Source organism: Carcharhinus amblyrhynchos, chromosome 4 (genome assembly GCF_965287045.1).
Source record: "Carcharhinus amblyrhynchos chromosome 4, sCarAmb.v2.hapA, whole genome shotgun sequence".
NCBI lineage: Eukaryota > Metazoa > Chordata > Chondrichthyes > Carcharhiniformes > Carcharhinidae > Carcharhinus > Carcharhinus amblyrhynchos.
In genome coordinates, this window is record NC_137327.1 from 35755422 (window position 1) to 35778470 (window position 23049).

General features: G+C 43.4%; 1 protein-coding gene across 2 annotated transcripts; it reads left to right on the forward strand.

The window, feature by feature from the left end:
- The first annotated feature begins 134 nt into the window (after positions 1-134).
- cnep1r1 (CTD nuclear envelope phosphatase 1 regulatory subunit 1) lies at positions 135-13636 on the forward strand. 2 transcript variants are annotated; one of them, XM_080186969.1, is made up of 6 exons: positions 135-206; positions 303-374; positions 5343-5416; positions 6629-6738; positions 8085-8139; positions 12616-13636. In XM_080186969.1, the coding sequence occupies exons 1-6, from the start codon at positions 179-181 to the stop codon at positions 12655-12657; spliced, it is 381 nt and encodes a 126-aa protein (XP_080043095.1). In that variant the 5' UTR covers positions 135-178; the 3' UTR covers positions 12658-13636. The 2 variants fall into 2 exon arrangements, with proteins under 2 accessions (XP_080043095.1, XP_080043096.1); XM_080186970.1 differs by having other exon boundaries at positions 8090-8139.
- The last annotated feature ends 9413 nt before the right edge of the window (positions 13637-23049 follow it).

Sequence of the window (23049 nt, forward strand, 5' to 3'; positions counted from 1 at the left end):
TGACCCGAAAACACAAACCAGACGCACGAACCCGCTTCCTTTCATCCCCACCAATCGGATCACTCCTTACATAGCTGACGCCAACATCCAATCAGCTGCGGCTTTCGGAGATAGTAGGTGGGAGGAGCCAGAGGGCAGGCAGGGCCGGGGGGGGAGGGGACAGCGACTGCGGACTGTGATGATGAACTCTCTGGAACAAGCCGAAGGTAAATGGAAGAGGAGGATTGAGCGTGCGCGCCCCGAAGCCGGTTACTTTTTACTGCAGCCTGTCAGATGAAGAATTTGGTTGTTTTGTCTTGCAGATCTCAAAGCTTTCGAGAGGAGGCTGACCGAGTACATTTCCTGCTTACAGCCGGCGACGGGACGTTGGCGAAGTGAGTATTCAGTGTGTGTGTGTGTGTGTGTGTGTCCACCCTCGGTGAGTATTCACAAAGGGGGGTGTGTGTGTGTCCACCCTCGGTGAGTATTCACAAGGGGGGGTGTGTGTGTGTGTCCACCCTCGGTGAGTATTCACAAGGGGGGGTGTGTGTGTGTGTGTGTGTGTGTGTCCACCCTCGGTGAGTATTCACAAGGGGGTGTGTGTGTGTGTGTGTGTGTGTGTGTCCACCCTCGGTGAGTATTCACAAGGGGGTGTGTGTGTGTGTGTGTGTCCACCCTCGGTGAGTATTCACAAGGGGGTGTGTGTGTGTGTGTGTGTCCACCCTCGGTGAGTATTCACAAGGGGGGGTGTGTGTGTGTGTCCACCCTCGGTGAGTATTCACAAGGGGGGGTGTGTGTGTGTGTCCACCCTCGGTGAGTATTCACAAGGGGGGGTGTGTGTGTGTGTCCACCCTCGGTGAGTATTCACAAGGGGGGGTGTGTGTGTGTGTGTGTGTGTGTCCATCCTCGGTGAGTATTCACAAAGGGGGTGTGTGTGTGTGTGTGTGTGTGTGTCCACCCTCGGTGAGTATTCACAAAGGGGGTGTGTGTGTGTGTGTGTGTGTCCACCCTCGGTGAGTATTCACAAAGGGGGGGTGTGTGTGTGTGTGTGTCCACCCTCGGTGAGTATTCACAAAGGGGGGTGTGTGTGTGTGTGTGTCCACCCTCGGTGAGTATTCACAAAGGGGGGGGTGTGTGTGTGTGTGTGTCCACCCTCGGTGAGTATTCACAAAGGGGGGTGTGTGTGTGTGTGTGTCCACCCTCGGTGAGTATTCACAAAGGGGGGTGTGTGTGTGTGTGTCCACCCTCGGTGAGTATTCACAAAGGGGGGTGTGTGTGTGTGTGTGTCCACCCTCGGTGAGTATTCACAAAGGGGGGTGTGTGTGTGTGTGTGTGTCCACCCTCGGTGAGTATTCACAAAGGGGGGTGTGTGTGTGTGTGTGTGTGTCCACCCTCGGTGAGTATTCACAAAGGGGTGTGTGTGTGTGTGTGTGTGTGTGTCCACCCTTGGTGAGTATTCACAAAGGGGGGTGTGTGTGTGTGTGTGTGTCCACCCTCGGTGAGTATTCACAAAGGGGGGTGTGTGTGTGTGTGTGTGTCCACCCTCGGTGAGTATTCACAAAGGGGGGTGTGTGTGTGTGTGTGTGTCCACCCTCGGTGAGTATTCACAAGGGGGGGGTGTGTGTGTGTCCACCCTTTTTGATTTTGTTTATTATTATCACATGTATTATCATGCAATGAACAGTCTTGTTTCCTGTGCACTGTACAGACAAGGCATACCGTTCATAGAGAAGGAAAAGAAAGGGGGCAGAATGTAGTGTCACAGTCATAGGGTGCAGAGAAAGATAAACTTAATGCAAGGTGGGTCTGTTCAAAAGTCTGGTGGCAGAAGGGAAGAAGCTGTTCTTAAGTCAGTTGGTACGTGACCTCGGACTTTTGTATCTTTTTCCCAGTGAAAAAAGGTGGAAGAGAGAATGTCCGGGGTGCATGGGGTCCTTAATTATGTTTGGATGCTTTGCCGAGGCAGCAGGAAGTGTGGACAGAGTCAATGGATGGGAGGCTGGTTTGTGTGATGGATTGGGCTACATTCATGACCGTTTGTAGTTTCTTGCAGTATTGGGCAGAGCAGGAGCCATGCCAAGCTGTGATACAACCAGAAATAATGCTTTCCATGGTACATCTGTAAAAGTTGGTGAGATACACACATACCCTGAGACGCGTACTCACCCTCAGTGAGTATCCAGGGTATGTGTGTGTCCACGCTCGGTGAATGTCCAAGGGGTGTGTGTGTGTGTCCACCCTCGGTGAAAGGAGAGAGGGGGATGGGGATGTAATGCTGTAATTAGAAATGGAGACAGTTGTTTAGAGTTGCATTTCCAGATGCACTTTTAGTGGTAGGAATATATTCTCCAAATAGTAGTATCAAGTGGTCCATTAAACATTCATACAACAGGAAGGTATTGTAGATGCTGGAAACCTGACATAAAAACAAAATATGTTGTAAAACTGAAATGGAAACAAAAAATTCTGAGAATCTGAGATAAAAACAAGATTATGTACATTTGAAATAAAAACAAAAGACGTTGCAAATCTGCAATGCAAACAGAAAATGCTGCAAATCTGGTCCACCTTGAAGCATTAACTCTCAAATGCTACCAGATCTGCAGATTGTTTCGAGTATTTTTTATTTTTGTTCTCATTAAATGTGCTGCAGATTGCTTTATACCTGGTGAAATATGATAGACTGAAGTAATCGCTGTCATCACATTAAATCAGTACAGCACCTTGCTTTTCTTCATGTATAACAACTGAAATAACAGTAATGCAGCAAAAAAAATCACTAGGATTTTCCAACCCTAGCTTTGAGCATCTATGTTGCACAGGACACTGTCTACATACATACTTGAAGGAGTACAATATCAAGGGAGGCAGTGTTGAGGAGCAGAAGGACCTTGGGGTCCGAATCCATAGGACTCAAATCGGCCTCACAGATGGAGGATGTGGTCAAGAAGGTGTATGGTGTGCTAGCCTTCATTACTCGAGGGATTGAGTTTAGAAGTCGGGAGGTAATGCTGCAACTTTATAAGACCCTTGTCAGACCCCACTTGGGGTACCGTGCGCAGTTCTGGTTGCCTCACTACAAGAAGGATGTGGAAGCTATTGAGAGGGTGCAGGGGAGATTTACAAGGATGTTGCCTGGATTGGGAGGCATGCATTATGAGGATAGGTTGACGGAGCGAGGTCTCCTCCCTGGAGAGATGAAGGTTGAGAGGCGACCTGATAGAGGTTTATAAGACATTGAAGGGTATAGATAGGGTGGATTCTCAGAGGCTATTTCCCAGGGTTGAAATGGTCGCTACAAGAGGACACGGGTTTAAGGTGCTGGGGAGCAGGTACAGAGGAGATGTCGGGGTAAGTTTTTCACTGAGAGGGTGGTGAGTGAGTAGAATAGGCTGCCGTCGGTGGTGGTGGAGGCAAACTCGCTGGGGTCTTTTAAGAGACTTCTGGATGAGTACATGGGATTGAGAGTTAAGATCGGCCTGGTAGGTGTGGATATGATCAGAGCAACGTGGGCTGAAGGGCCTGTTTGTGCTGTAGTGTTCTATGTTCTGTGTACTCGGGCATTAAGAAGTCAACCTCAAAGTTTTCCTCTTTCCGTCACAGTCTACAAACAAAATAAAGAACTTTTATAATTGCTAAGATGTTCAATGGCTGGAAGGAGTCTCATTTCAATATTTAAGGTACAAGCAAGTGTTTAGTGTAGTATGGATCATCAATATGAGCCATACAGACCAGTAACATCTAAGGTTCAATCCCCTGAGCTTCATTGTCTTTCAATATAGATGGGAAAAATCAGCTAGGATTTCTGCTCCTTAGCAATGTTCAGTGACAATTACAAAATTATAATGTTGTGAACTTCACATTGGGCAAGATTAGGTTTCACTGCAATTTTCCACTATTCTGAAGTACATGAAAAGCCTGCTTTTGATCAAAAAATCCTTCCAAGATTGATTAATAAATCATGGCCACTGGGGCAGAATAACAAATTTTGGCAGTGCCGTGAGACTCAACCCTAACAAGAATCAAAACCATCGTGAGATCAGGCTTTCAGAAATAATTTAGAACAGAAATTGCTTGAAGCAACCCACGAAATCTTATCAATTGCCTTCTCAATCTGTGAATTACCACTCTTTGAAGAACTCAGCCAGGTTTGTAATATTGGGAGGATGGTTAGGGCAACCAGCGTGTTCGATGCACATTGATATACTTATTGCAACTGTGGGTGGGATTTTTCAGCCCCACCCACCACCAAGAGTACCTGGTCCTGCTGAAAGACAATTGGCCCGTGGCCGGCTCATGGCAGGTACTCCCATAGAGGGGCTGAAAAATCTTGGTCTATGTCTTTCACAGAGAAGCATGCACCAACAAGGAGTTTATTAATAATACATTGTATTAAGGGCCTGCCAAATACATTTTCATTATGTGGTGCCGAGCAGTGTTGTAGTTATTGTGTTTCAATTATGCTCAACTCAAAAGCAAACTTTATATCTGTCCGTGCATTGTATAAAACTTGATCTCGATGTGCAAAATATTTCAATTAGCACTGTTCAACGGCATACAATACACCCCTCTACTATTGGGTATGCATTAGAAATAATATGCCTGGCCTACTGTGTCCTTCAAGCCAGTTAAAATTCCAGGGTGGAAGTTTGTGTAGCTCAGGTTAAAAACTATTAATCTGGGTCATGAAAATTGTAATTACACAGATGCAAGAACTAAGCAGAATTATTTAAAATATAGATATAATTTTCTACTTTTTGCTTGAAATAAGTATCTTTTGATATGCTTATTGATGAACTTGTGCCATTGTACTCTGACGATTCATAGCACCTTGGATCTGTCCTTCACAAAAACAACTCTTTGCCAGAAAGCAGCCTCAGAAACTATATTTTAAATGATTCAAGTGATCAATTTTTTTTTATTCGTCCCTGGCCTGGCCACAATTTATTGCTGTCCCTACTTGTCCTTGAGAAGTAATGGTGAGCCGTCGTCTTGAACTGCTGCAGTCCATTTGATGTGGAAATGCCGGCATTGGACTCACCTGATGAAGGAGCTTTGCTCCAAAAGCTCATGATACCAAATAAATCTGTTGGATTCTCACCTGGTATTGTGAGCTTTCTTAGCGTAACCTACATATTTTAGGATCACCTGGAGTGCTGTTCAGAAGGGAGTTCAAGGATTTTGACCCAGCGACAGTGAAGGAAAATAGACCAAGCTAACTTCTAGTTAAAAATAAAGATTTCTTAAAGTAATTATGATAAGTACATTTAGAATTTTAGTTTCCTTGAAATATAAATCTCTGATATCTTACTGAACCGCATCATGAAAATATTGGTAATGGGAATTCAACTTTTTATTTGCAGTGATTCTCATTGTTGTTTCGGTATGTACTGCCACAGGTGCCTGGAATTGGTTAATAGATCCTGAAACGCAAAAGGTAACTAGAAGCTTTTATACTTAAAATTGTCAGGAAGTTATGTCCAGTACAAGTAAGTGGAGGTACACTTTCAAAAGGTTTGTTGGAATTGATTTCTGTTCAACAACAGCTTGAGCAGATTTTCTTTTGCATTCCTACAAGTTTCAGAAAGAGGCTTTATTTGGAGAAATGCATTTTACAAAAAAATGAAACACCAGCCTCTCCGAAAATAAGGGATTCAAATTCAATTAATTTTTTGGCACTTTGTAAGCCAGGAAATGGTCTGAAAGAATACCGAGTGATGGTGTTAACATGTTGTTAATGTCTCGTGAAATTACTGGCTTGTTTGAGCAAGTGTTATGGCGAGGTTTAAAGTGCCCAAAACCTTGCAGGTTGTGTTCACTTGGCCTGAGGAGAGAGGTTGCCGCGTATTTCATTATAGATCTAAATCTTCCAACTTTTCAATTATGAATTCATGATTGCGTTATGAATGGAAAATAACAGTCAACTTTTGATCTGTTTAAAATTATAATGCCTTTCAGAAAGAAGGAAATGGATAAAGTTTCAGATTTTCTCTGCTTGTAATCTGATTTTTTTGTTTTGTTCGTTGGCCTGATGGCTGTGGCTTCTTATTTTGGTTATGCATTAAACAATTAAGGCTGCTTTTGTGTCAATCTTTTTCCTTTGCTTCCTTTGGATTAAAACTATTTCTGTTTCTTCTGTCCATATGAAAGCATTAAAACAGTTCTGAGAGATAATCTGGCTTGGTTGGGCATGAGAAGAAGTACAAAATCAGTAAGCTGTGAAGTTTTGTAGCTTAACATGTATCTGTCTAGGGTCAAGTTTGTCAATGATCTGGCATGCCTAAGAAATATTTGATCCCCTGCACAATTTTTGAAAATGTGTTTGCAAAAATTCCATATTCTAATATAAGGGATTTGTAAGAGAAATAAAGATCAGCGTGCAGCAAGTTTTGAAATGAATTGAATATGTTTCTGTAAATTGTGCATATTGCTGATGTACAGCCAATTACTTGGGAGACTGAAGAGCCTGTTGCTTTCTCCATGGCTGTGGCTCAGTCTGTGTTGACCTGCCAACGAATCAGTGCGCTTTTCTCCTGTGGTGTACATTGTTGTGATGTTTTATCATTCTTGCATTTGTTCTGATAAGTGCAAGACAAAAAGCATCAACAATATGTTTCTCTCTTCAGCAATACTTTTTAAATCTTTTTAGGTATCTTTTTTCACATCGCTATGGAATCATCCATTCTTCACCATCAGCTGTATAACTCTTATTGGTTTATTCTTTGCTGGAATACATAAAAGAGTGGTTGCACCATCAATGTATCCTTTTTTGGTATGTCACGGACAGAATTTATGGGCTTTCTTTTACTACTTGTGATCAATATGTTTCTGTGAGAGGTATATGTTTTACTCTCAGTGAGTGTGTCCCAATTCAATAACTCCAGCAGCAAGCTTTTTGTACATTACAAATGAAGAAACCGACCCCAAATTTAGCTCAATGTTTCATTCACTCATCTCTCACACACAAAGATACAGGTGAATGTCCTATCTTGTTTCAGCTAATAATGATCTCAGTCTCTTTGGTGGCAGGCCAGTAAATTTCTTGATGCACTTGATGTCTTAAAGTTGAATTAAAAATCTTGTTAAGTGAGTGATTCTTAACAGGCTGTGAGTTTTCTTGTCAAATTTCCATAAGTCTGGTTCTCGGGTTCACTTTAACTGGAACAGGTTGGAGAATTACCTCAGCTATTTGAGTGACTTGCAGCTAGTTCAATGTCTTTTGATGGAACTCCATCTGCAAGCAGCTTGCAGGTTTTACAAGTAGATAAAATTTTTCCCTTGTTATGTACTTTTGACAAGTTCAAAGTCCTTTTTCCAAACAATGGGGAATACATATGTTGATTTCAATCATGTAGTGTTGATAGTTGAGATTTATCCAGCCTAATTTGGATGGGAGAAAACCATTATAGTATAATGGAAGGTTGATGGGACCTATTCATACGTCTTACACACTTGGAGCTTTGAAGTCATAATTTAGCCAGAATGAAACAAAGTGAGGTTCTTTCCAAAGTCCTTTTTTGTGTTGATCCATGCTTAAAGGATTATGTGAATGTCGATAATAAATTAGGTATTCTCTTGAGATTTAAGATGGTCTGAGGCTCAGATGCAAGAGGTTACATGATTTGCAGCAGCCATTTTAATATTCTGTCTAGCTTTTAAAAGTATTGACTGAAAATTCACTGTGACATGACATGGTGTTTTTCAATTTGCTATCAACTTGATTTGCAGAATTAGATTATTGCTGTGGTGCCTTTTTAAATGCTGACTATGTATTTTTAAACTAACTTAGTTATCATCTGCTGAGATGAGTCCTGTCTTCACTCTGCACCAATGCTTTGGAATGTTTGGTCTATTATTTACTGTTAAACTGAAAATTGCATGTGTTTAACCAGGAGAGAAACTATTAACAGCCAACATTCTTTAATATTATAATAGTTGTACAGTACAGTTTCCTTCACTGCATTCTGTTGAGTGATTTGTCATTCTTGTAGAGTTAATGAATCTATAATTCCTTATGCAATCTCTTCCATAAGAACAGAGCCAATATTACATAATTCCAACTTTAATTGATGAAAAATTGATTTTCTTTAACCTGTTGTTTGTAGTATAGCTGCAAGATGTCGAACTGTTTTGGCAGAGTACAACATGTCTTGTGATGATGTAAGTATTTGTTTTCAGAGCCAGAGTGCCTGGAAAATTTAAGTAAAAATTGCATGGGTTTTAAAGTTGAAGTCCTCGCTGATTTGAGTTGTCAAGCTATCATTTGCGTTTTTAGTATGAAGCACAAATGTTTTGAATTGTTTTGTGTTTTTTTTGCTTTTTTTAAGCCCTGTTGTGTGATTATGGGCATTGTATGCATTTTTTTCATTGTGTAAATTTCTTTCAAAATTGTTTTAAACTTTCTCCTGGTGCATGAGTAGTTGGCAAGTTTAAAGGGGGGACAAGGAGGTGAGAAATAGTGGCCAGTTTAACCTTGTTTAAATGTGTGAGAATTGCTACTGATTTGGAAACTTGTGCTCTTTTTATGTATAATTTTAGAGCTTGGTATTTTGGTTGGTCCAGTACACACAACGATATGAATCTGCTTTTATTTTTGTAAATTGCAGAGGAAGAGATCTCTTCACTTTCTATTCTCCACCTATCTTGGCCCTATACTCTTTTCCAATTTCCAATATGCCAATGTAGGAATGGAACAATGTCACAACTGTTGCTTGTTAATTGAGTTACTACAATTGCTACTAGACAAGAGATAAAATGTACAAAGGTCTTTGACAGAGTCAACTATGAGAGATTGTAGAACATCCTCCTGTATTTTGACTGCCCCCAAAAGTTTGCCACCATTCTCCCCCTGCACCACAGTGACATGTAAGCCATGATGCTGATCAACAGGTCCGCCATAGACCCAATTCATGTCTGGACTAGGGTCAAGCACCAATGCGTTTCTTGACCTTCCTTGCTAAAATGGTCCACCTTGCCCTCATGTTCCTGCTGGAATGGAGCTAAACTGCAGAGAAAAAATGGCATCTGTTCTTTGCTGCCTGCAGGCAAGATCCAAGATTGTCCCAAACTCTGTCGTTGAATAGCAGTATGCAGACAATACTTGCGTCTGCAGGTTATCAAAATCCACAACAAGGCCTTGGTCAATGCAAACCATTTTCCATACCTTGAGAACATACTGTTAACGAGGACAAATGTCGACAATGAGATTCAACACCACTTTGAATGCCAGTGCCGTCTTCAGTCGTCTGAGCGGGAGAATTTGAAGATCAGGACCTCTGACCCGGCAGCAGGCTCATGGTCTTCAGAGCAGTAGTGAAACCCACCCTCCTAAATGTCTGAGATGTGGATTATATACAGCCAGCACCTCAGAACCCTGGAGAAGTGCCATCAGCACTGTCTCCACAAGATCCTTCAAATCCATTGGCGGGACAGGCACACCAATTAAGTTGGTTTATTTGTTTTGCCCCAAAAGAAAGACCGGCACACCAAACAGGGTTCTCGCTCAGGCCAACATCCCTAATACCAAAGCACTTATTATCTCTTATTAGCTCTACTGAGTGGGCCACATTGTCCACATGCCTGATACAAGACGCCTGAAACAAGCGCTTTAATTGGAGCTTCAACACAGTAAGCAAGCCCCAGGAGGGCAGAAGAAACTGTTTATGGACATCTTCAAAGACTCCCTGAAAATGTATAATATCCTCAATGACACCTGGGAATCCCTGGCCCAAGACCACCTGAAGTGGAGAAAAAGCATCCAGGAAGGAGCTAAACACCTTGTTTCATCACTGATGCAAGCTGAAGCCAAGCACTGACGGTGAATGGAAGGCATGATAATCCAGGCACCCCACCCATCCATTCCTCCATAAGAACATAAGAAATAGGAGCAGGAGTAGGCCATCTAGCCCCTCGAGCCTGCCCTGCCATTCAACAAGATCATGGCTGATCTGAAGTGGATCAGTTCCACTTTCTCATTTTCTCCCCATAACCCTTAATTCCCATGTCGGTCAGAAACCTATCTACCCGTGACTTAAATATATTCAGCAAGGTAGCCTCCACCACTTCAACGGGCAGAGAATTTGAGGCTGTGCAATCTCTCCTCGTAGGCTAACCCTCTCATCTCCGGTACCAGCCTAGTGAACCTTTTCTGCACTCCCTCCAAGGCCAATATATCCTTCCGCAAATGCGCGACCAAAACTGCACACAGTACTCCAGTTGCGGCCTGACCAGTACCCTGTACAGTTGCACCAAGACCACCTCCTTTTATATTCTATCCCCCTTGCTATAAAGGCCAATATTCCATTCGCTTTCCTGATCACCTGCAGACTGGGTTTTTGCGATTTGTGCACAAGGACCCCCAGGTCCCTCTGCACCGTAGCATGCTGCAGCTTTTTGCCTTTTAAATAATAATCCCTCCTACTATTATTTCTACCAAAGTGGATAACCTCACATTTGCTAACATTATACTCCATCTGCCAGGTCCTTGCCCACTCACTCAGCCTATGGTCCTTGCTCACTCACTCCAACCACCTGGGACAGATTGTAGATCACACATGGGTGACTGAGAAATTCAAAGAACTCATTTTTGAAATGGTAGCAAGTCATCCTCGACCCCAAGGGACTGCCTAAGGAGAACAATTCTTACTTGATAAGAAATAAAATTTAGTGGTCAAAATTTGCCTTCAAATTAATTTTTTTCTCTTCCAGAATTTTTTTTTTAGATTTCCTTGTTGCTGAAATTCAGTGAAAATTGAATCTAATCCAGCAATTACTAATGTGGGTGACTTGACTCTACTCATTTTTTGGTCAGAAGCCAAGACTACTAATTTTCCTCTGCTACTGCTGGAAGATTACATTCTTGGTCCCTAGCTTTTGATGCTTCAGAAAGGAAATGAATTTCATTCTTCACATGTTTATTGTTCTCTAAATTTGTCATTGTGATTTTTTTAAGTGGATTTGTTCCATCATTTATATTACTGATGTAACTACCATCCAGGAAGGTGTCAACTAACATTTAAATGTCAGCTTTTGGGTACATTTACATTATTACTAGCATAAAGCAATTTCACACTGATGCTACAATTACAGTGTAAATGGAACCTCATTCTGGGCTTGGGGATAGACCTGCCCTGACACTAAAGACCATTTTTAAAAATTCATTTGTGCGATATGGGTGTCGCTGGCTGACCAACATTTATTGCCCATCCCTGGTTGCCCTTAAGGTGGTGCTGAGCTGCTGCCTTGAATCACTGCAGTCCACAATGCCTTTAGGGAGGGAATTTCAGAATTTTGACCAGCGTATGAAGGAACGGTGAAATATCTCCAAATCAGGATGATGAGTGACTTGGGGGGAACTAGCAGATGGCAGTGCTGCCCTTGTCCTTCTAGATAGAAGTGGCTGTGAGTTTGGAAGGTGTTGTCCAAGGATCTTTGGTGAATTTCTGCATCTTGTAGATAGTACACACTGCTGCTACTGAGTGTTGGTGGTAGAGGGAGTGAATGTGGTGCCATCGAGCAGGCTATTTTGTCTTAGATGGTGCCAAGCTTCTTGTATTGTTGAAGCTGCACCCATCCAGGCATTCCATCTTGCTCCTGACTTTGAGAGTCAGAAGGTGGGTTATTTGCCTACCGTATTCCTAGTATCTGACCTGTTCTTGTCCTGTTTTTATGCAGTGAGTCCAGTTGAGTTTCTGGTCAATAACCCCAAAGATGTTGAAAGTGGGGGATTCAATGATGGTAGCACCATCGAACATCAAAGGGTGGTGGTTAGAGTGTCTCTTGTACGTGATAGTTATTGCCTGGCATTTGTGTGGCATGTATGTTACTTGCCCCTTGTCAGCCCAAGCCCGGATGTTCTCCATTTGGACATGGACTGCTTCAGCATCTGAAGAGTCACAAATGGTGCAAAACATTGTGCAATCATCAGCGAACATCCCCACTTCTGACCTCACGACTGAGGGAAGGTTATTGATGAAGCAACTGAAGACGATCGGGCCTAGGACACTACCCTGAGGGACTCCTGCAAAGATGTCCTGGAACTGGGATGGCTGACCCCACGACCATCTTCCTATGTATCAAATATAACTTCAACCAGTGGAGAGTTTGCCCCCTGATAACCATTGATTCCAGTTTTGTTAGGGCTCCTTGATGCCACACTTGGTGGAATGCAGCATTGATGTCAATTATGAGAGAAATAGTGGGAAGCAAGTTAAACAGCAGTAATTGTGGATAGAGGAACAGACAAAGTAGAAAAGGGAATGGATATTTAACAGATTTACCACTGCCAACTCCTTAAGTATAAGATTTTGAGAACAGTTGGGTTTTGTGCGAGAAAGTTGAGAAACAGTTGATCCAACAGTTTTGTTTACATTCATTGTCAGAATAAACAGGGCTTGAGGTCAGTAGGTGTGCTCTGAAGACCCCATTTTGAGTGCTGCATCTATGGTTTCGGTCCCTTTTAGCTTTCGCTCGTGTTAGGACATTACTGTTAGCCTAACTAAGGAACAGAACTGTTAATTAAAGCAGACAAATATTGCATGTTGTAAGTATTTTGTGTACTTTGTTTTGTTTTTATAAGTGTTTGGAAAATACCTTTTGTGACTTCAATTTTTAAAAAAATCTCTTTCAACTTTCTAGACTGGAAAACTAATATTAAAGCCCAGGCCCCATGTCCAATGATGAATCTACATGCCAGTTCTGTGGCTCTTTTGGAAAATGTGGAAGCAACCTCAAATGCAACGCTGCACAAATCCACTGATGCAATGTTCCTTTTGGTGTCAACATCATTGTTTTCAGCTGGCTCAAGCTCCCTAGGGCAGGAAAAATCTTGGCAACAGAAGTGCATTTTCTGAAAAATCTAATGATGCAGCGAACGGGTTAGAGATTTTGGAAAACTTGGTATAAGATACAATATTGAACTTGTATTTAAATCTTGCCAGGTTACTTTAATTTATTAGAAAGTTCTAAGTTCTTATATTTTAACTTCTGGGTTATACTGCTCATTTTATTATTGATATGTTTTTGTAACTATTTTGTGACTCAAAGTACAACATCAAGGATTTAAAAAACTGTGACCGATTCCCATTGTGAGTTGGGCTGAACTATATCAGGAACTGATCCAACAAGATTGCTAAACATTGCATGTCTTTATTCTTCCAATTCATTACTTTTCCTTCATATAGAGGCTTTTTTATATATTATGAGAATGTTCTTTTGCGAGTTACTTTTACCGTTCACCAGTACGATTTATGAGGCATCTGTATTCTCATTCCATTTAGACTGATAAATTAGAAATGGATTACCAATGCTTTGGGTGAGAACTTCCTTTGATCTCCAAATTGTGTTGTGTACGAATCTATTTATAGAAAGAGATAATTTTGTTTCATTTGTATTGCAAACTATTGCATATAAAGATTCTAATTTTACTTCTCAATTATGCAGCCTTGTATAACCATGTGGAAATGAACGTTTCAATTTTGTAGTTTATGTTCTTGCATTGCAATCTTAGAACCTATTGCAGTGCTACTTTTGCTTCTTTGTATTTTAATGACTTGAATGATTTCAACTTTTAAATTTTAAAAGCATCATGACTTTGTAAATGTTTTTCAGGCACTTGAATTTTGTAGGCCTGTGTACATAGCAATAAACAATTTATATGGAAAAGATTAAGAAGTGATCATAATGCTTAAATCAATCACATATGCACTGATTAACCAAGAATGGGGTTTAGATATTTGAATTATGATTAGAAAAAAGTAAAAACGTTGTTGTGCATGAACTAGAAATAACTCCAATTGAACACCAGGGTGACTAAAAGAATGGTTTAAAGCTGTTACCAAAAACTCTAGCACCTCCTTTATTGTCCACACTTGGCTGATCATCCAGGATGTGTGAAATCTATCTGTTTGAGAAAGCTGAACTTGAAATTAAATACCTTAGCCATTCTTCACCAAGACTAGCTTCCTTCCGTTTTCACAGCATTGTCTGCCTCCAACACACTGGCAAAATACATATTGATGTTTTCTCACCTACTGGCTCAATTTCACCAGTGTTCCTGCCAACCATCTGACTTCCATTCTCCTTGAACTCCAACTCTTCAAAAACTTTACAGCTTGTTTTCTTTTTGTTCTGCCATCACCCTGTGCTCATTGATCCACAGTAATTCTTTGTTTCTAAAGCATTGAATAAAAAATCTCAACCTTCTGCTCTTTGCAGGCTTGCCCTACAATACTTCAGTAACTATTTCCAGACTTGCATTTGCTCCTTTGACATCTTGCCCTCTGGTTCTGCACTTCAAAGCATACCTTCATCCCTCTTCCTTCAATCCACTATTAGTAGCTGAGTGTCCTGCTATCCAGCCCCATCTGTTGGAATATCTTCCCCAAATACAATTTCTGTTAACACTTCAATCTTTATCAGATAGGAGATTTAAGAGAATATTTAATCAGAGCTGGCTAGGCTTTGGAAAGGGGAGTTTCAGAAAGGCTTATTTGATTGTTTTTATTCATTTTGACACTTCTATGGACATTTGAAGGGATTACAACACATTATTATAGGGTCAAAAGTGAGCAATTGAGGGAATGTGTGAGCAGGGTGATCTATGGGGGTGAAGGGATTGGGGGGAAGGGGTCATAAAATTGCTCTGTGTTACTTTGTTTATTGGTTCAAGCTGCCAATGTTCACGTGCACGAAACAAGACTGCATCAACTTTTGACAGCACGGTTTTGTAAGAGGGAGGCCGTGCCTTACAAATTTGGTGGAGTTTTTTTGAGGAGGTGACAAAAACGGTTGACGAAGGAAGGGCCGTGGATGTCATCTATATGGATTTCAGTAAGGCGTTTGACAAAGTCCCTCATGGCAGGTTGGTTAAGAAGGTTAAGGCTCATGGGACACAAGGAGAGGTGGCTAAGTGGTTCCGCGGGATTCTGTACTGGGACCTCTGCTATTTGTGATGTATATAAATGATCTGGAAGAAGGTGTAACTGGTGTTATCAGCAAGTTTGCAGATGAGACAAGGATGGCTGGCATGCGGATAACTATGAACATTGTTGGACAATACAGCAGGATATAGGCTGGAAAATTGGGCGGAGAAATGGCAATTGGAATTTAATCCAGATAAATGTGAGGTGATGCATTTTGGAAGAACTAATGTAGGGGGGAGTTATACGATAAATGGCAGGGCCATCAAGAGTATAGAAACACAGAGGGACCTAGGTGTGCAAGTCCACAAATCCTTGAAGGTGGCAGCACAGGTGGAGAAGGTGGTGAAAAAGGCATATGGTATGCTTGCCTTTATAGGATGGGGTACAGAGTATAAAAGCTGGAGTCTGATGTTGCAGCTGTATAAAACGCTGGTTAGGCCACATTTGGAGTACTGTGTCCAGTTCTGGTCACCACACTATCAGAAGGATGTGGAGGCTTTAGAGAGAGTGTAGAGAAGGTTTACCAGGATGTTGCCTGGTATGGAGAGTCTTAGCTATGAGGAGAGATTGGGTGGACTGGGGTTGTTCTCCCTGGAAAGACAGAGAATGAGGGGAGGCCTAATAGAGGTGTACAAAATTATGAAGGGTATAGATAGGGTGAATAGCGGGAAGCTCTTTCCCAGGTCGGAAGTGACGATCACGAGGGGTCACGGGCTAAAGATGAGAGGGGGCGAGGTATAACTCAGATATCAGAGGGACATTTTTTACGCAGAGGGTGGTGGGGCCTGGAATGCACTGCCAAGTAGGGTGGTGGAGGCTGACACGCTGGCACCGTTTAAGACTTACCTAGATAGTCTGGGAATGGAGGGATACAAACGAATGGTCTAATTGGACCAATGAGCAGCACAGACTTGGAGGGCCGAAGGGCCTGTTTCCTGTGCTGTATGGTTCTTCTTTGTTCTTTGTCTCTAGCTTGTTTCTGTCTCCGGGATGCCTCTGGAGATGGTGAGTCTATCTCCAATCCATGCCCACCTCCCCAACACTAAAATAGGGAAGAGTTGCTCAATTGTTTCCCTGAATGGCCTTTCACTTTTACAATCTCTTTTCAAATGTCACGTACCCCACGTGCTGAGCATACCATCTTTCTTCCAGCGGAGCAGGCAGAGAGGGGAACAATTTTGGAGAGGAGAGCTGGAAGGTAAGCTGAGTCTTTGATGTTAACTTACTTTTTCGGAGCTTTTGTTTCAGAGCAGCAGGAAACTGGAAGTTGGCCGTGGGGGGACTTGGGAAGGTTTTTGTACTTTAAAAGGCACTTACCTCCAAGGTTTCAACCTCATTCTTCCAGTGGAGCAGGCAGAGAGAGGAGAGCTGAAAAGGAAGCTGAGGTTTTGATTTTAACTTACTTTTTTGGAGCTTTTGTTTCAGAGCAGCAGGAAATCAGAAGTTGGCCATAGGGAGACCTAGGTAATTTTGTTTTACCCAATAAACATGAGGAAACCTGAGACACTACACATGAAATATCTTCCACCCTCCAACCTAAAAGAAAGACTCAATGTGAGAACAGGTAAACTTTTTCTAACTCGTTTTTCTATCTTGTTGGGAGTTTGGGTGGAGAGGATGACAGTTAGGGCAGTTCAATGCTCCTCTTGCAGGATGTGGGAGGTAAGGGACACCATTAGTGGCCCTGCTGACTTCACCTGCGGGAGGTGCACCCAGCTTCAGCTCCTCAGACCGCCTCAGGGAATTGGAGCTGGAACTGGATGAACTTCAGATCATTCGGGAGGCAGAGGGGGTGATAGATAGCAGTTATCAGGAAGTGGTAACACCTAAAAACAAAACTAGCTGGGTGACAGTCAGGAGAGGGGAGGGGAGGAAGCAGTCAGTGCAGGGATCCCCTGTGGTTCTTCCCCTCCAAAATAAGTATACCATTTGGATACTGGATACTGTGGGGGTGGGGCGGGGGGGGAAAATGACCTTCCAGGGATAGGCCATGGTGATCAGGTCTCTGGCACGGAGCCGGGCTCTGTGGCTCAGAAGGGAAAGGGAGAGAATAGGAGAGCAATGGTAGTGGGGGACTCAGTCGTTAGAGGCACAGACAGGCGGTTCTGGGTTGGCGTGAATGAGACTCCAGGATGGTAGTCTGCCTCCCTGCTGCCAGGGTCCTGGATGTCTCTGAGCGGGTAGAAAGCATCCTAAAAGGGGAGGGTAAGACATCATTGTCCACATCGGTACAAATGACATAGGCAGAAAGAGCAGGGAGGTCCTGGAAGAGCAATTTAGGGAGTTAGGCAGAAGGCTAAAAAACAGGACCTCCAGGGTAGCAATCTCTGGATTACTCCCCATGCCACATGCTAATGAGGCTAGGAACAGGGAGTTTGTGCAGCTGAACACATGGCTAAAGAATTGGTGCAGGACGGAGGGTTTCTGATTCATGGATCATTGGGAAGTCTTCTAGGGAGGATTGGACCTGTACAAGAAGGACAGGTTATACCTGAACTGGTGGGGCACCAATATCCTGGCTGGGAGGTTTGCTAGTGTGATTCAGGTGGGTTTAAACTAACGTGGCAGTGGGGTGGGAATCAAAACAATAGGTTAGCAAGTGTAGAGACTGGGGACGAGCATGGGGCCAAGACAAGGCTACCTAAGAGGAACAGCAATCTTGGGGAGGATGAACTCAGTGGGGCCTGGAGGTCTGGAGTGCATCTACTTAAATGCAAGGAGCGTAACAGGCAAGACAGATGAACTTAGAGCCTTAATGCATGCATGGAACTTGGATGTGGTTGGAATGACAGAGACTTGGCTAAAAGAAGGACAGGACTGGCAGCTGAATATTCTGGGGTATAAGTGTTTCAGGCGAATCAGAGGAGGGGCTAGAAGAGGTGGGGAGTAACAATACCAGTTAGAGAGCATATTGCAGTGGTACAGAGGGTGGACAATTTAGAAGGATCATATTAGGAGACACTAAGGGTAGAGCTCAGAAACAGGAAGGGCGCAGTCACTATCCTGGGGGTGTACTACAGGCCTCCCAACAGCCCACAGGAAGCTGAAGAACGGGTATGTAAGGAGAGTCTGGACAGGTGTAGAAAAAATAGAGTTGTTGTAGTGGGAGATTTAATTTCCCTCATATAGATTGGAAATCCCTTAGGGTTGGGTGTCTGGATGGGGAGGAATTTGTAAAATGTGTCCAGGAAGGTTCTTAGTTGATAGTCCAACTAGAGAGGGAATTATACTGGACGTATTACTGGGGAATGAGCCCGGTCAGGTTATCAAAGTTTCAGTGGGGAAATATGTGGTGAACAGTGACCACAATTCTGTAAACGTTTGGATTGTCATAGAAAGGGATGAGTGTTGTCCTATGGGTAAGGTGCTGAACTGGGGAAGGCTAACTATAGCCGGATTAGGCAGGATTTAATGGCTGTTGATTGGGAGAGGCTTTTGAGGGTATATCCACATTTGGCACGTGGGTCTTTTGAGGAGCAGTTGATAGGAACGCAGGACAGACATGTGTCTGTAAAAAGAAAGGGCAGGAAAGGTAGGATTTGAGAGCTGTGGATAACCTGAGAAATTGTGGGTCTGATCAAAAAGAGAAAAAGAGGCGTATGTAAGGTCCAGGCAGCTAAAAACAGATGAAGCACTGGAGAAATACAGAGAGAGTAGAAAAGAACTTAAACAGGGAGTTAGAAGGGCAAAAAGGGGTCACGAAATGTCCTTGACAAACAGGATTAAGGAGAATCCCAAGACATTTTATACATATGTTAGGGACAAGAGGGTTGTCAGAGAAAGCGTCGGACCTCTCAAGAACAAAGGAGGGGAATTATACTTAGAACCCAAGGAAGTAGGTGAGATCCTAAATAAATACTTTGCATCAGTATTCACAAAGGAGAGGGACACATTGATTGGTAGTGTCTCAGAGGAATGTGTAGACCCGTTAGAACAAATCGCAATTACAAGGAAGGAAGTGTTAGGCGTTTTAGGAAGCATTAAGGTAGACAAATCCCCAGGGCCTGATGGCATCTGACCTAGATTACTGAGAAGGACAACAGGTGAAATTGCTGGACCTCTAACAGAAATCTGTTTCTTCATTGGACACAGGTGAGGTTCCAGAGGATTGGAGGATAGCAAATGTGGTCCCATTATTTAAGAAGGGTAGCAAGGATAACGGGTAATTATAGGGTAGTGATTGACGTCCATGGTAGGGAAATTATTGGAGAAGATTCCTAGAGGTAGGATCTATACGCATTTAGAACTTAATAGTCTCATTAGCGACAGACAACATGGTTTTGTATGAGGGAGGTCATGCCTCACAAATTTGGTTGAGTTTTTTGAGGAGGTGACAAAAATGATTGATGAGAGAAGAGCCATGGATGTCGTCTACATGGATTTTAGTAAAGCATTTGACAAGGTCCCTCATGGCAGGCTGGTGGTCAAGGTTAAATCTCACTGGGTCAAAGGTGAACTAGTTAGATGGGTACAGAACTGGCTTGGCCACAGAAGACAGAGTGTAGCAGTGGAGGGGCCTTTTTTCTGATTGGAGGTCTGTGACTAATGGTGTTCCGCAGGGCTCTGCACTGGGATCTCTGCTTTTTGTGATATATATAAATGATTTGGAAGAAGATGTAGCTGGTCTGAGTAGTAAGTTTGCAGACAACACAAAGATTGCTGGAGTTGCGGATGGTGATGAACACTAAGAGAATTCAGCAGAATATGGATAGGCTGGAAAATTGGGTGGAGAAAGAGCAAATGGAATTTAATCCAGATAAATGCGAGGTGATGCATTTTGGTAGATCTAATGCAGGGGGAGCTATACAATAAATGGCAGAACCATCAGGAGTATAGACACAGAGGGATCTGGGTGTGCAAGTCCACAGATCCTTAAAAGTGGCAGCACAGGTGGAAATGGTGGTGAAGAAGGCATGTGGCATTCTTGCCTTTATTGGACGGGACATAGAGTATAAAAGTTGGCATATGATGTTGCAGTTATATAGAACGTTGGTTAGGCCACATTTGGATTACTGCATCCAGTTCTGGTCGCCACACTACCAGAAGGATGTGGAGGTTTTGGAGAGAGTACAGAAAAGATTTACCAGGATGTTGCCTGGTATGGAGGGTATTAGCTATGAGGTGAGATTGAGTAAACTCGGGTTGTTCTCCCTGGAAAGGTGGAGTTGAGGGGCGACCTAATAGAAGTTTATAAAATTATGAAGGGCATAGGTAGGGTGAACAGTTAGGAAGCTTTTTCCCAGGTCAGAAATGACAAACAAGGAGTCACAAGTTCAAGGTAAGGGGGGTAAAGTTCAAAACAGATTTGCAGGGGACTTATTTTACACATAGGGTGGTGGGGGCCTAGAATGCACTGCCAAGCAAGGTGGTTGAGGCAGACACGCTAGAATCATTAAGACTTACCTAGATAGCCACATGAACAGACTGGGAATATAGGGATACAAACAGATGGTCGAGTTAGGAACATGTGATTGATGCAGGCTTGGAAGGCCGAATGGCCAGTTCCGGTGCTGTATTGTTCTTTGCCCTTTTATCAGGGACACTCTCCACCCTTGCTAGTTTGCCATTCACATATAAAATAGCACCTTTAGATTTAAAGGTGATGGTTTCAGTCTTCCCCATATTTGACTGGGGCAAATCTCTGTTCCTCCAGTACTGGAGGTCAGACAAGCAATCTGACAACTTAGACCATAGGTGAAGAGTAGAGCTAGACGGCATACATGTGGAGACTAGTGTTGTTTTGAGAAGATGTTGGCAAGGGGCAGCATGTAGGAGGGAGTTGGGAATAGATCCTTGGAGGACACCAGTTCTAATAGTGCAGAAATGGAAAGAGAAGCCATTGCAGGTGACTTGAGTTGCAGTTGGATAGATAATGAATCCATTTGGGTGGAGGCCCTCCCAACTGGATAATGGTGAAGAAGATGGTATACTTAACATAACATAAGAACATAAGAAATAGGAGCAGGAGTAGGCCATCTAGCCCTTCGAGCCTGCCCCGCCATTCAATAAGATCATGGCTGATCTGTCGTGGCTCAGTTCCACATTCCTGCCCTCTCCCCATAACCCTTAATCCCCTCGCTTATCAAAAACCCATCAACCTGCGTCTTAAAAATATTTAGCGAGGTAGCCTCCACCACTTCAACGAGCAGAGAATCCCAGAGATTCACCACCCTTTGAGTGAAGAAGTTCCTCCTCAACTCCGTTCTAAACCGTCCCCTCTTTATCTTGAGGCTGTGCCCCCTAGTCCTACTGTCCTTTCTGAGCGGGAAGAGTCTCTCCACCTCTATCCTATCCATCCCATTCATCATCTTATACGTCTCAATGAGATCTCCCCTCATTCTTCTAAACTCTAACGAGTACAAGCCTAGTTTATTCAGCCTCCCCTCATAGCTCAACCCCCTCAACTCCGGTATCAGCCTAGTAAACCTCCTCTGCACTCCCTCCAAGGCCAAAATATCCTTGCGTAAGTGCGGTGACCAAAACTGCACACAGTACTCCAGCTGTGGCCTCACCAATGCCCTATACAGATGCAGCAAGACCTCCCTACTTTTATATTCAATCCCCCTCGCTATGAAGGCCAGCATCCCATTAGCCTTCCTGACCACCTGCTGCACCTGCAGGCTGGGTTTTGCGACTCATGCACAAGGACCCCGAGGTCCCTCTGCACCGTCGCATGCTGCAGTTTTTCGCCACGTAAGTAATAGTCCTTCCTACCATTATTCCTACCAAAGTGGACCACCTCGCACTTGCCAACATTAAATTCCATTTGCCAGTTCCTGGCCCATTCGCCCAGCCTATCTAGATCCTTCTGCAGACTCTCCACACCCTCCGCGCAATTTGCCATTCCACCAATCTTGGTGTCATCAGCAAATTTCGACACCCTACACTCGGTTCCCTCCTCCAGATAATCTATATAAATGGTAAATAGCTGAGGCCCCAGCACCGACCCCTGAGGCACTCCACTAGCCACCAACCGCCAATCCGAATAGCACCCATTGACCCCCACTCTCTGCCTCCTATTTGACAACCAATTCTCTATCCACGCTAACACCCTACCCCCAACTCCATGCCCCCTTATCTTCTGCAATAACCTCTTGTGAGGTACCTTGTCAAACGCCTTCTGAAAATCAAGAAAGACCACATCCACCGGCTCTCCTCTATCCACCGCCCTAGACACATCCTCATTGAACTCCAATAAATTTGTCAGATACGACTTCCCCTTAACGAAACTGTGCTGCGTCTGCTCTATCAAGCAATTCCCCTCAAGATGCCTCGCTATTTCCTCCTTGATGACGGATTCTAACATTTTACCTACAACAGACGTTAAACTAACCGGCCTATAATTCCCTGCCTTTTGCCTGCCACCCTTCTTAAACAATGGCGTAACATTAGCCATTTTCCAATCTTCCGGCACTTCCCCGGAATCCAGCGACGTTTGGAAAATAACCACCAAGGCATCCACTATCACCTCCGCCATTTCTTTCAGAACCCTTGGATGCATTCCATCCGGTCCTGGGGACTTGTCCACAATCAGTCCCTCCAGTCTGTCGAGCACCGCCTCTCTAGTAACAATAATGTCATTGAGACCCTCCAGTCCTACCACCTTTCCATCGCTAACACCCGGCAAATTATTCACGTCCTCCTCTGTGAAGACCGAAACAAAAAAGTTATTCAAGACCTCAGCCATTTCCCCATCCCCTACCACTAAGTCCCCCCTCTCATCCTCTAAGGGTCCAATGTTCACCCTAGCCAGCCTCTTCCTTTTTATATATTTATAAAAACTCTTGCTATCCTTTTTTATATTAAGCGCTAGCCCAGCTTCATAGTTTCTCCTACCCTTCTTTATCAACTTGTCAATCTTTGTTGACATTTAAACCTCTCCCAATCCTCTTCTTGCCCACTACTCTTAGCTACTCTAAACGCCTCCGCTTTCAATTTAACACTTTCCTTCACCTCCTTCGTTATCCACGGCTTATTACCTCTCCTCCTACAGTCCTTTTTAACCATCGGAATAAATTTCCTCTGAGCACCAAGAAAGATCTCCTTAAAGATCCTCCACTGCTCCTCAGCAGAACTACCTTCCAACGTGCTCCCCCAATCAACATTCGCCAATTCTTCTCTCATCCTACCGTACTCCCCCCTGTTCACA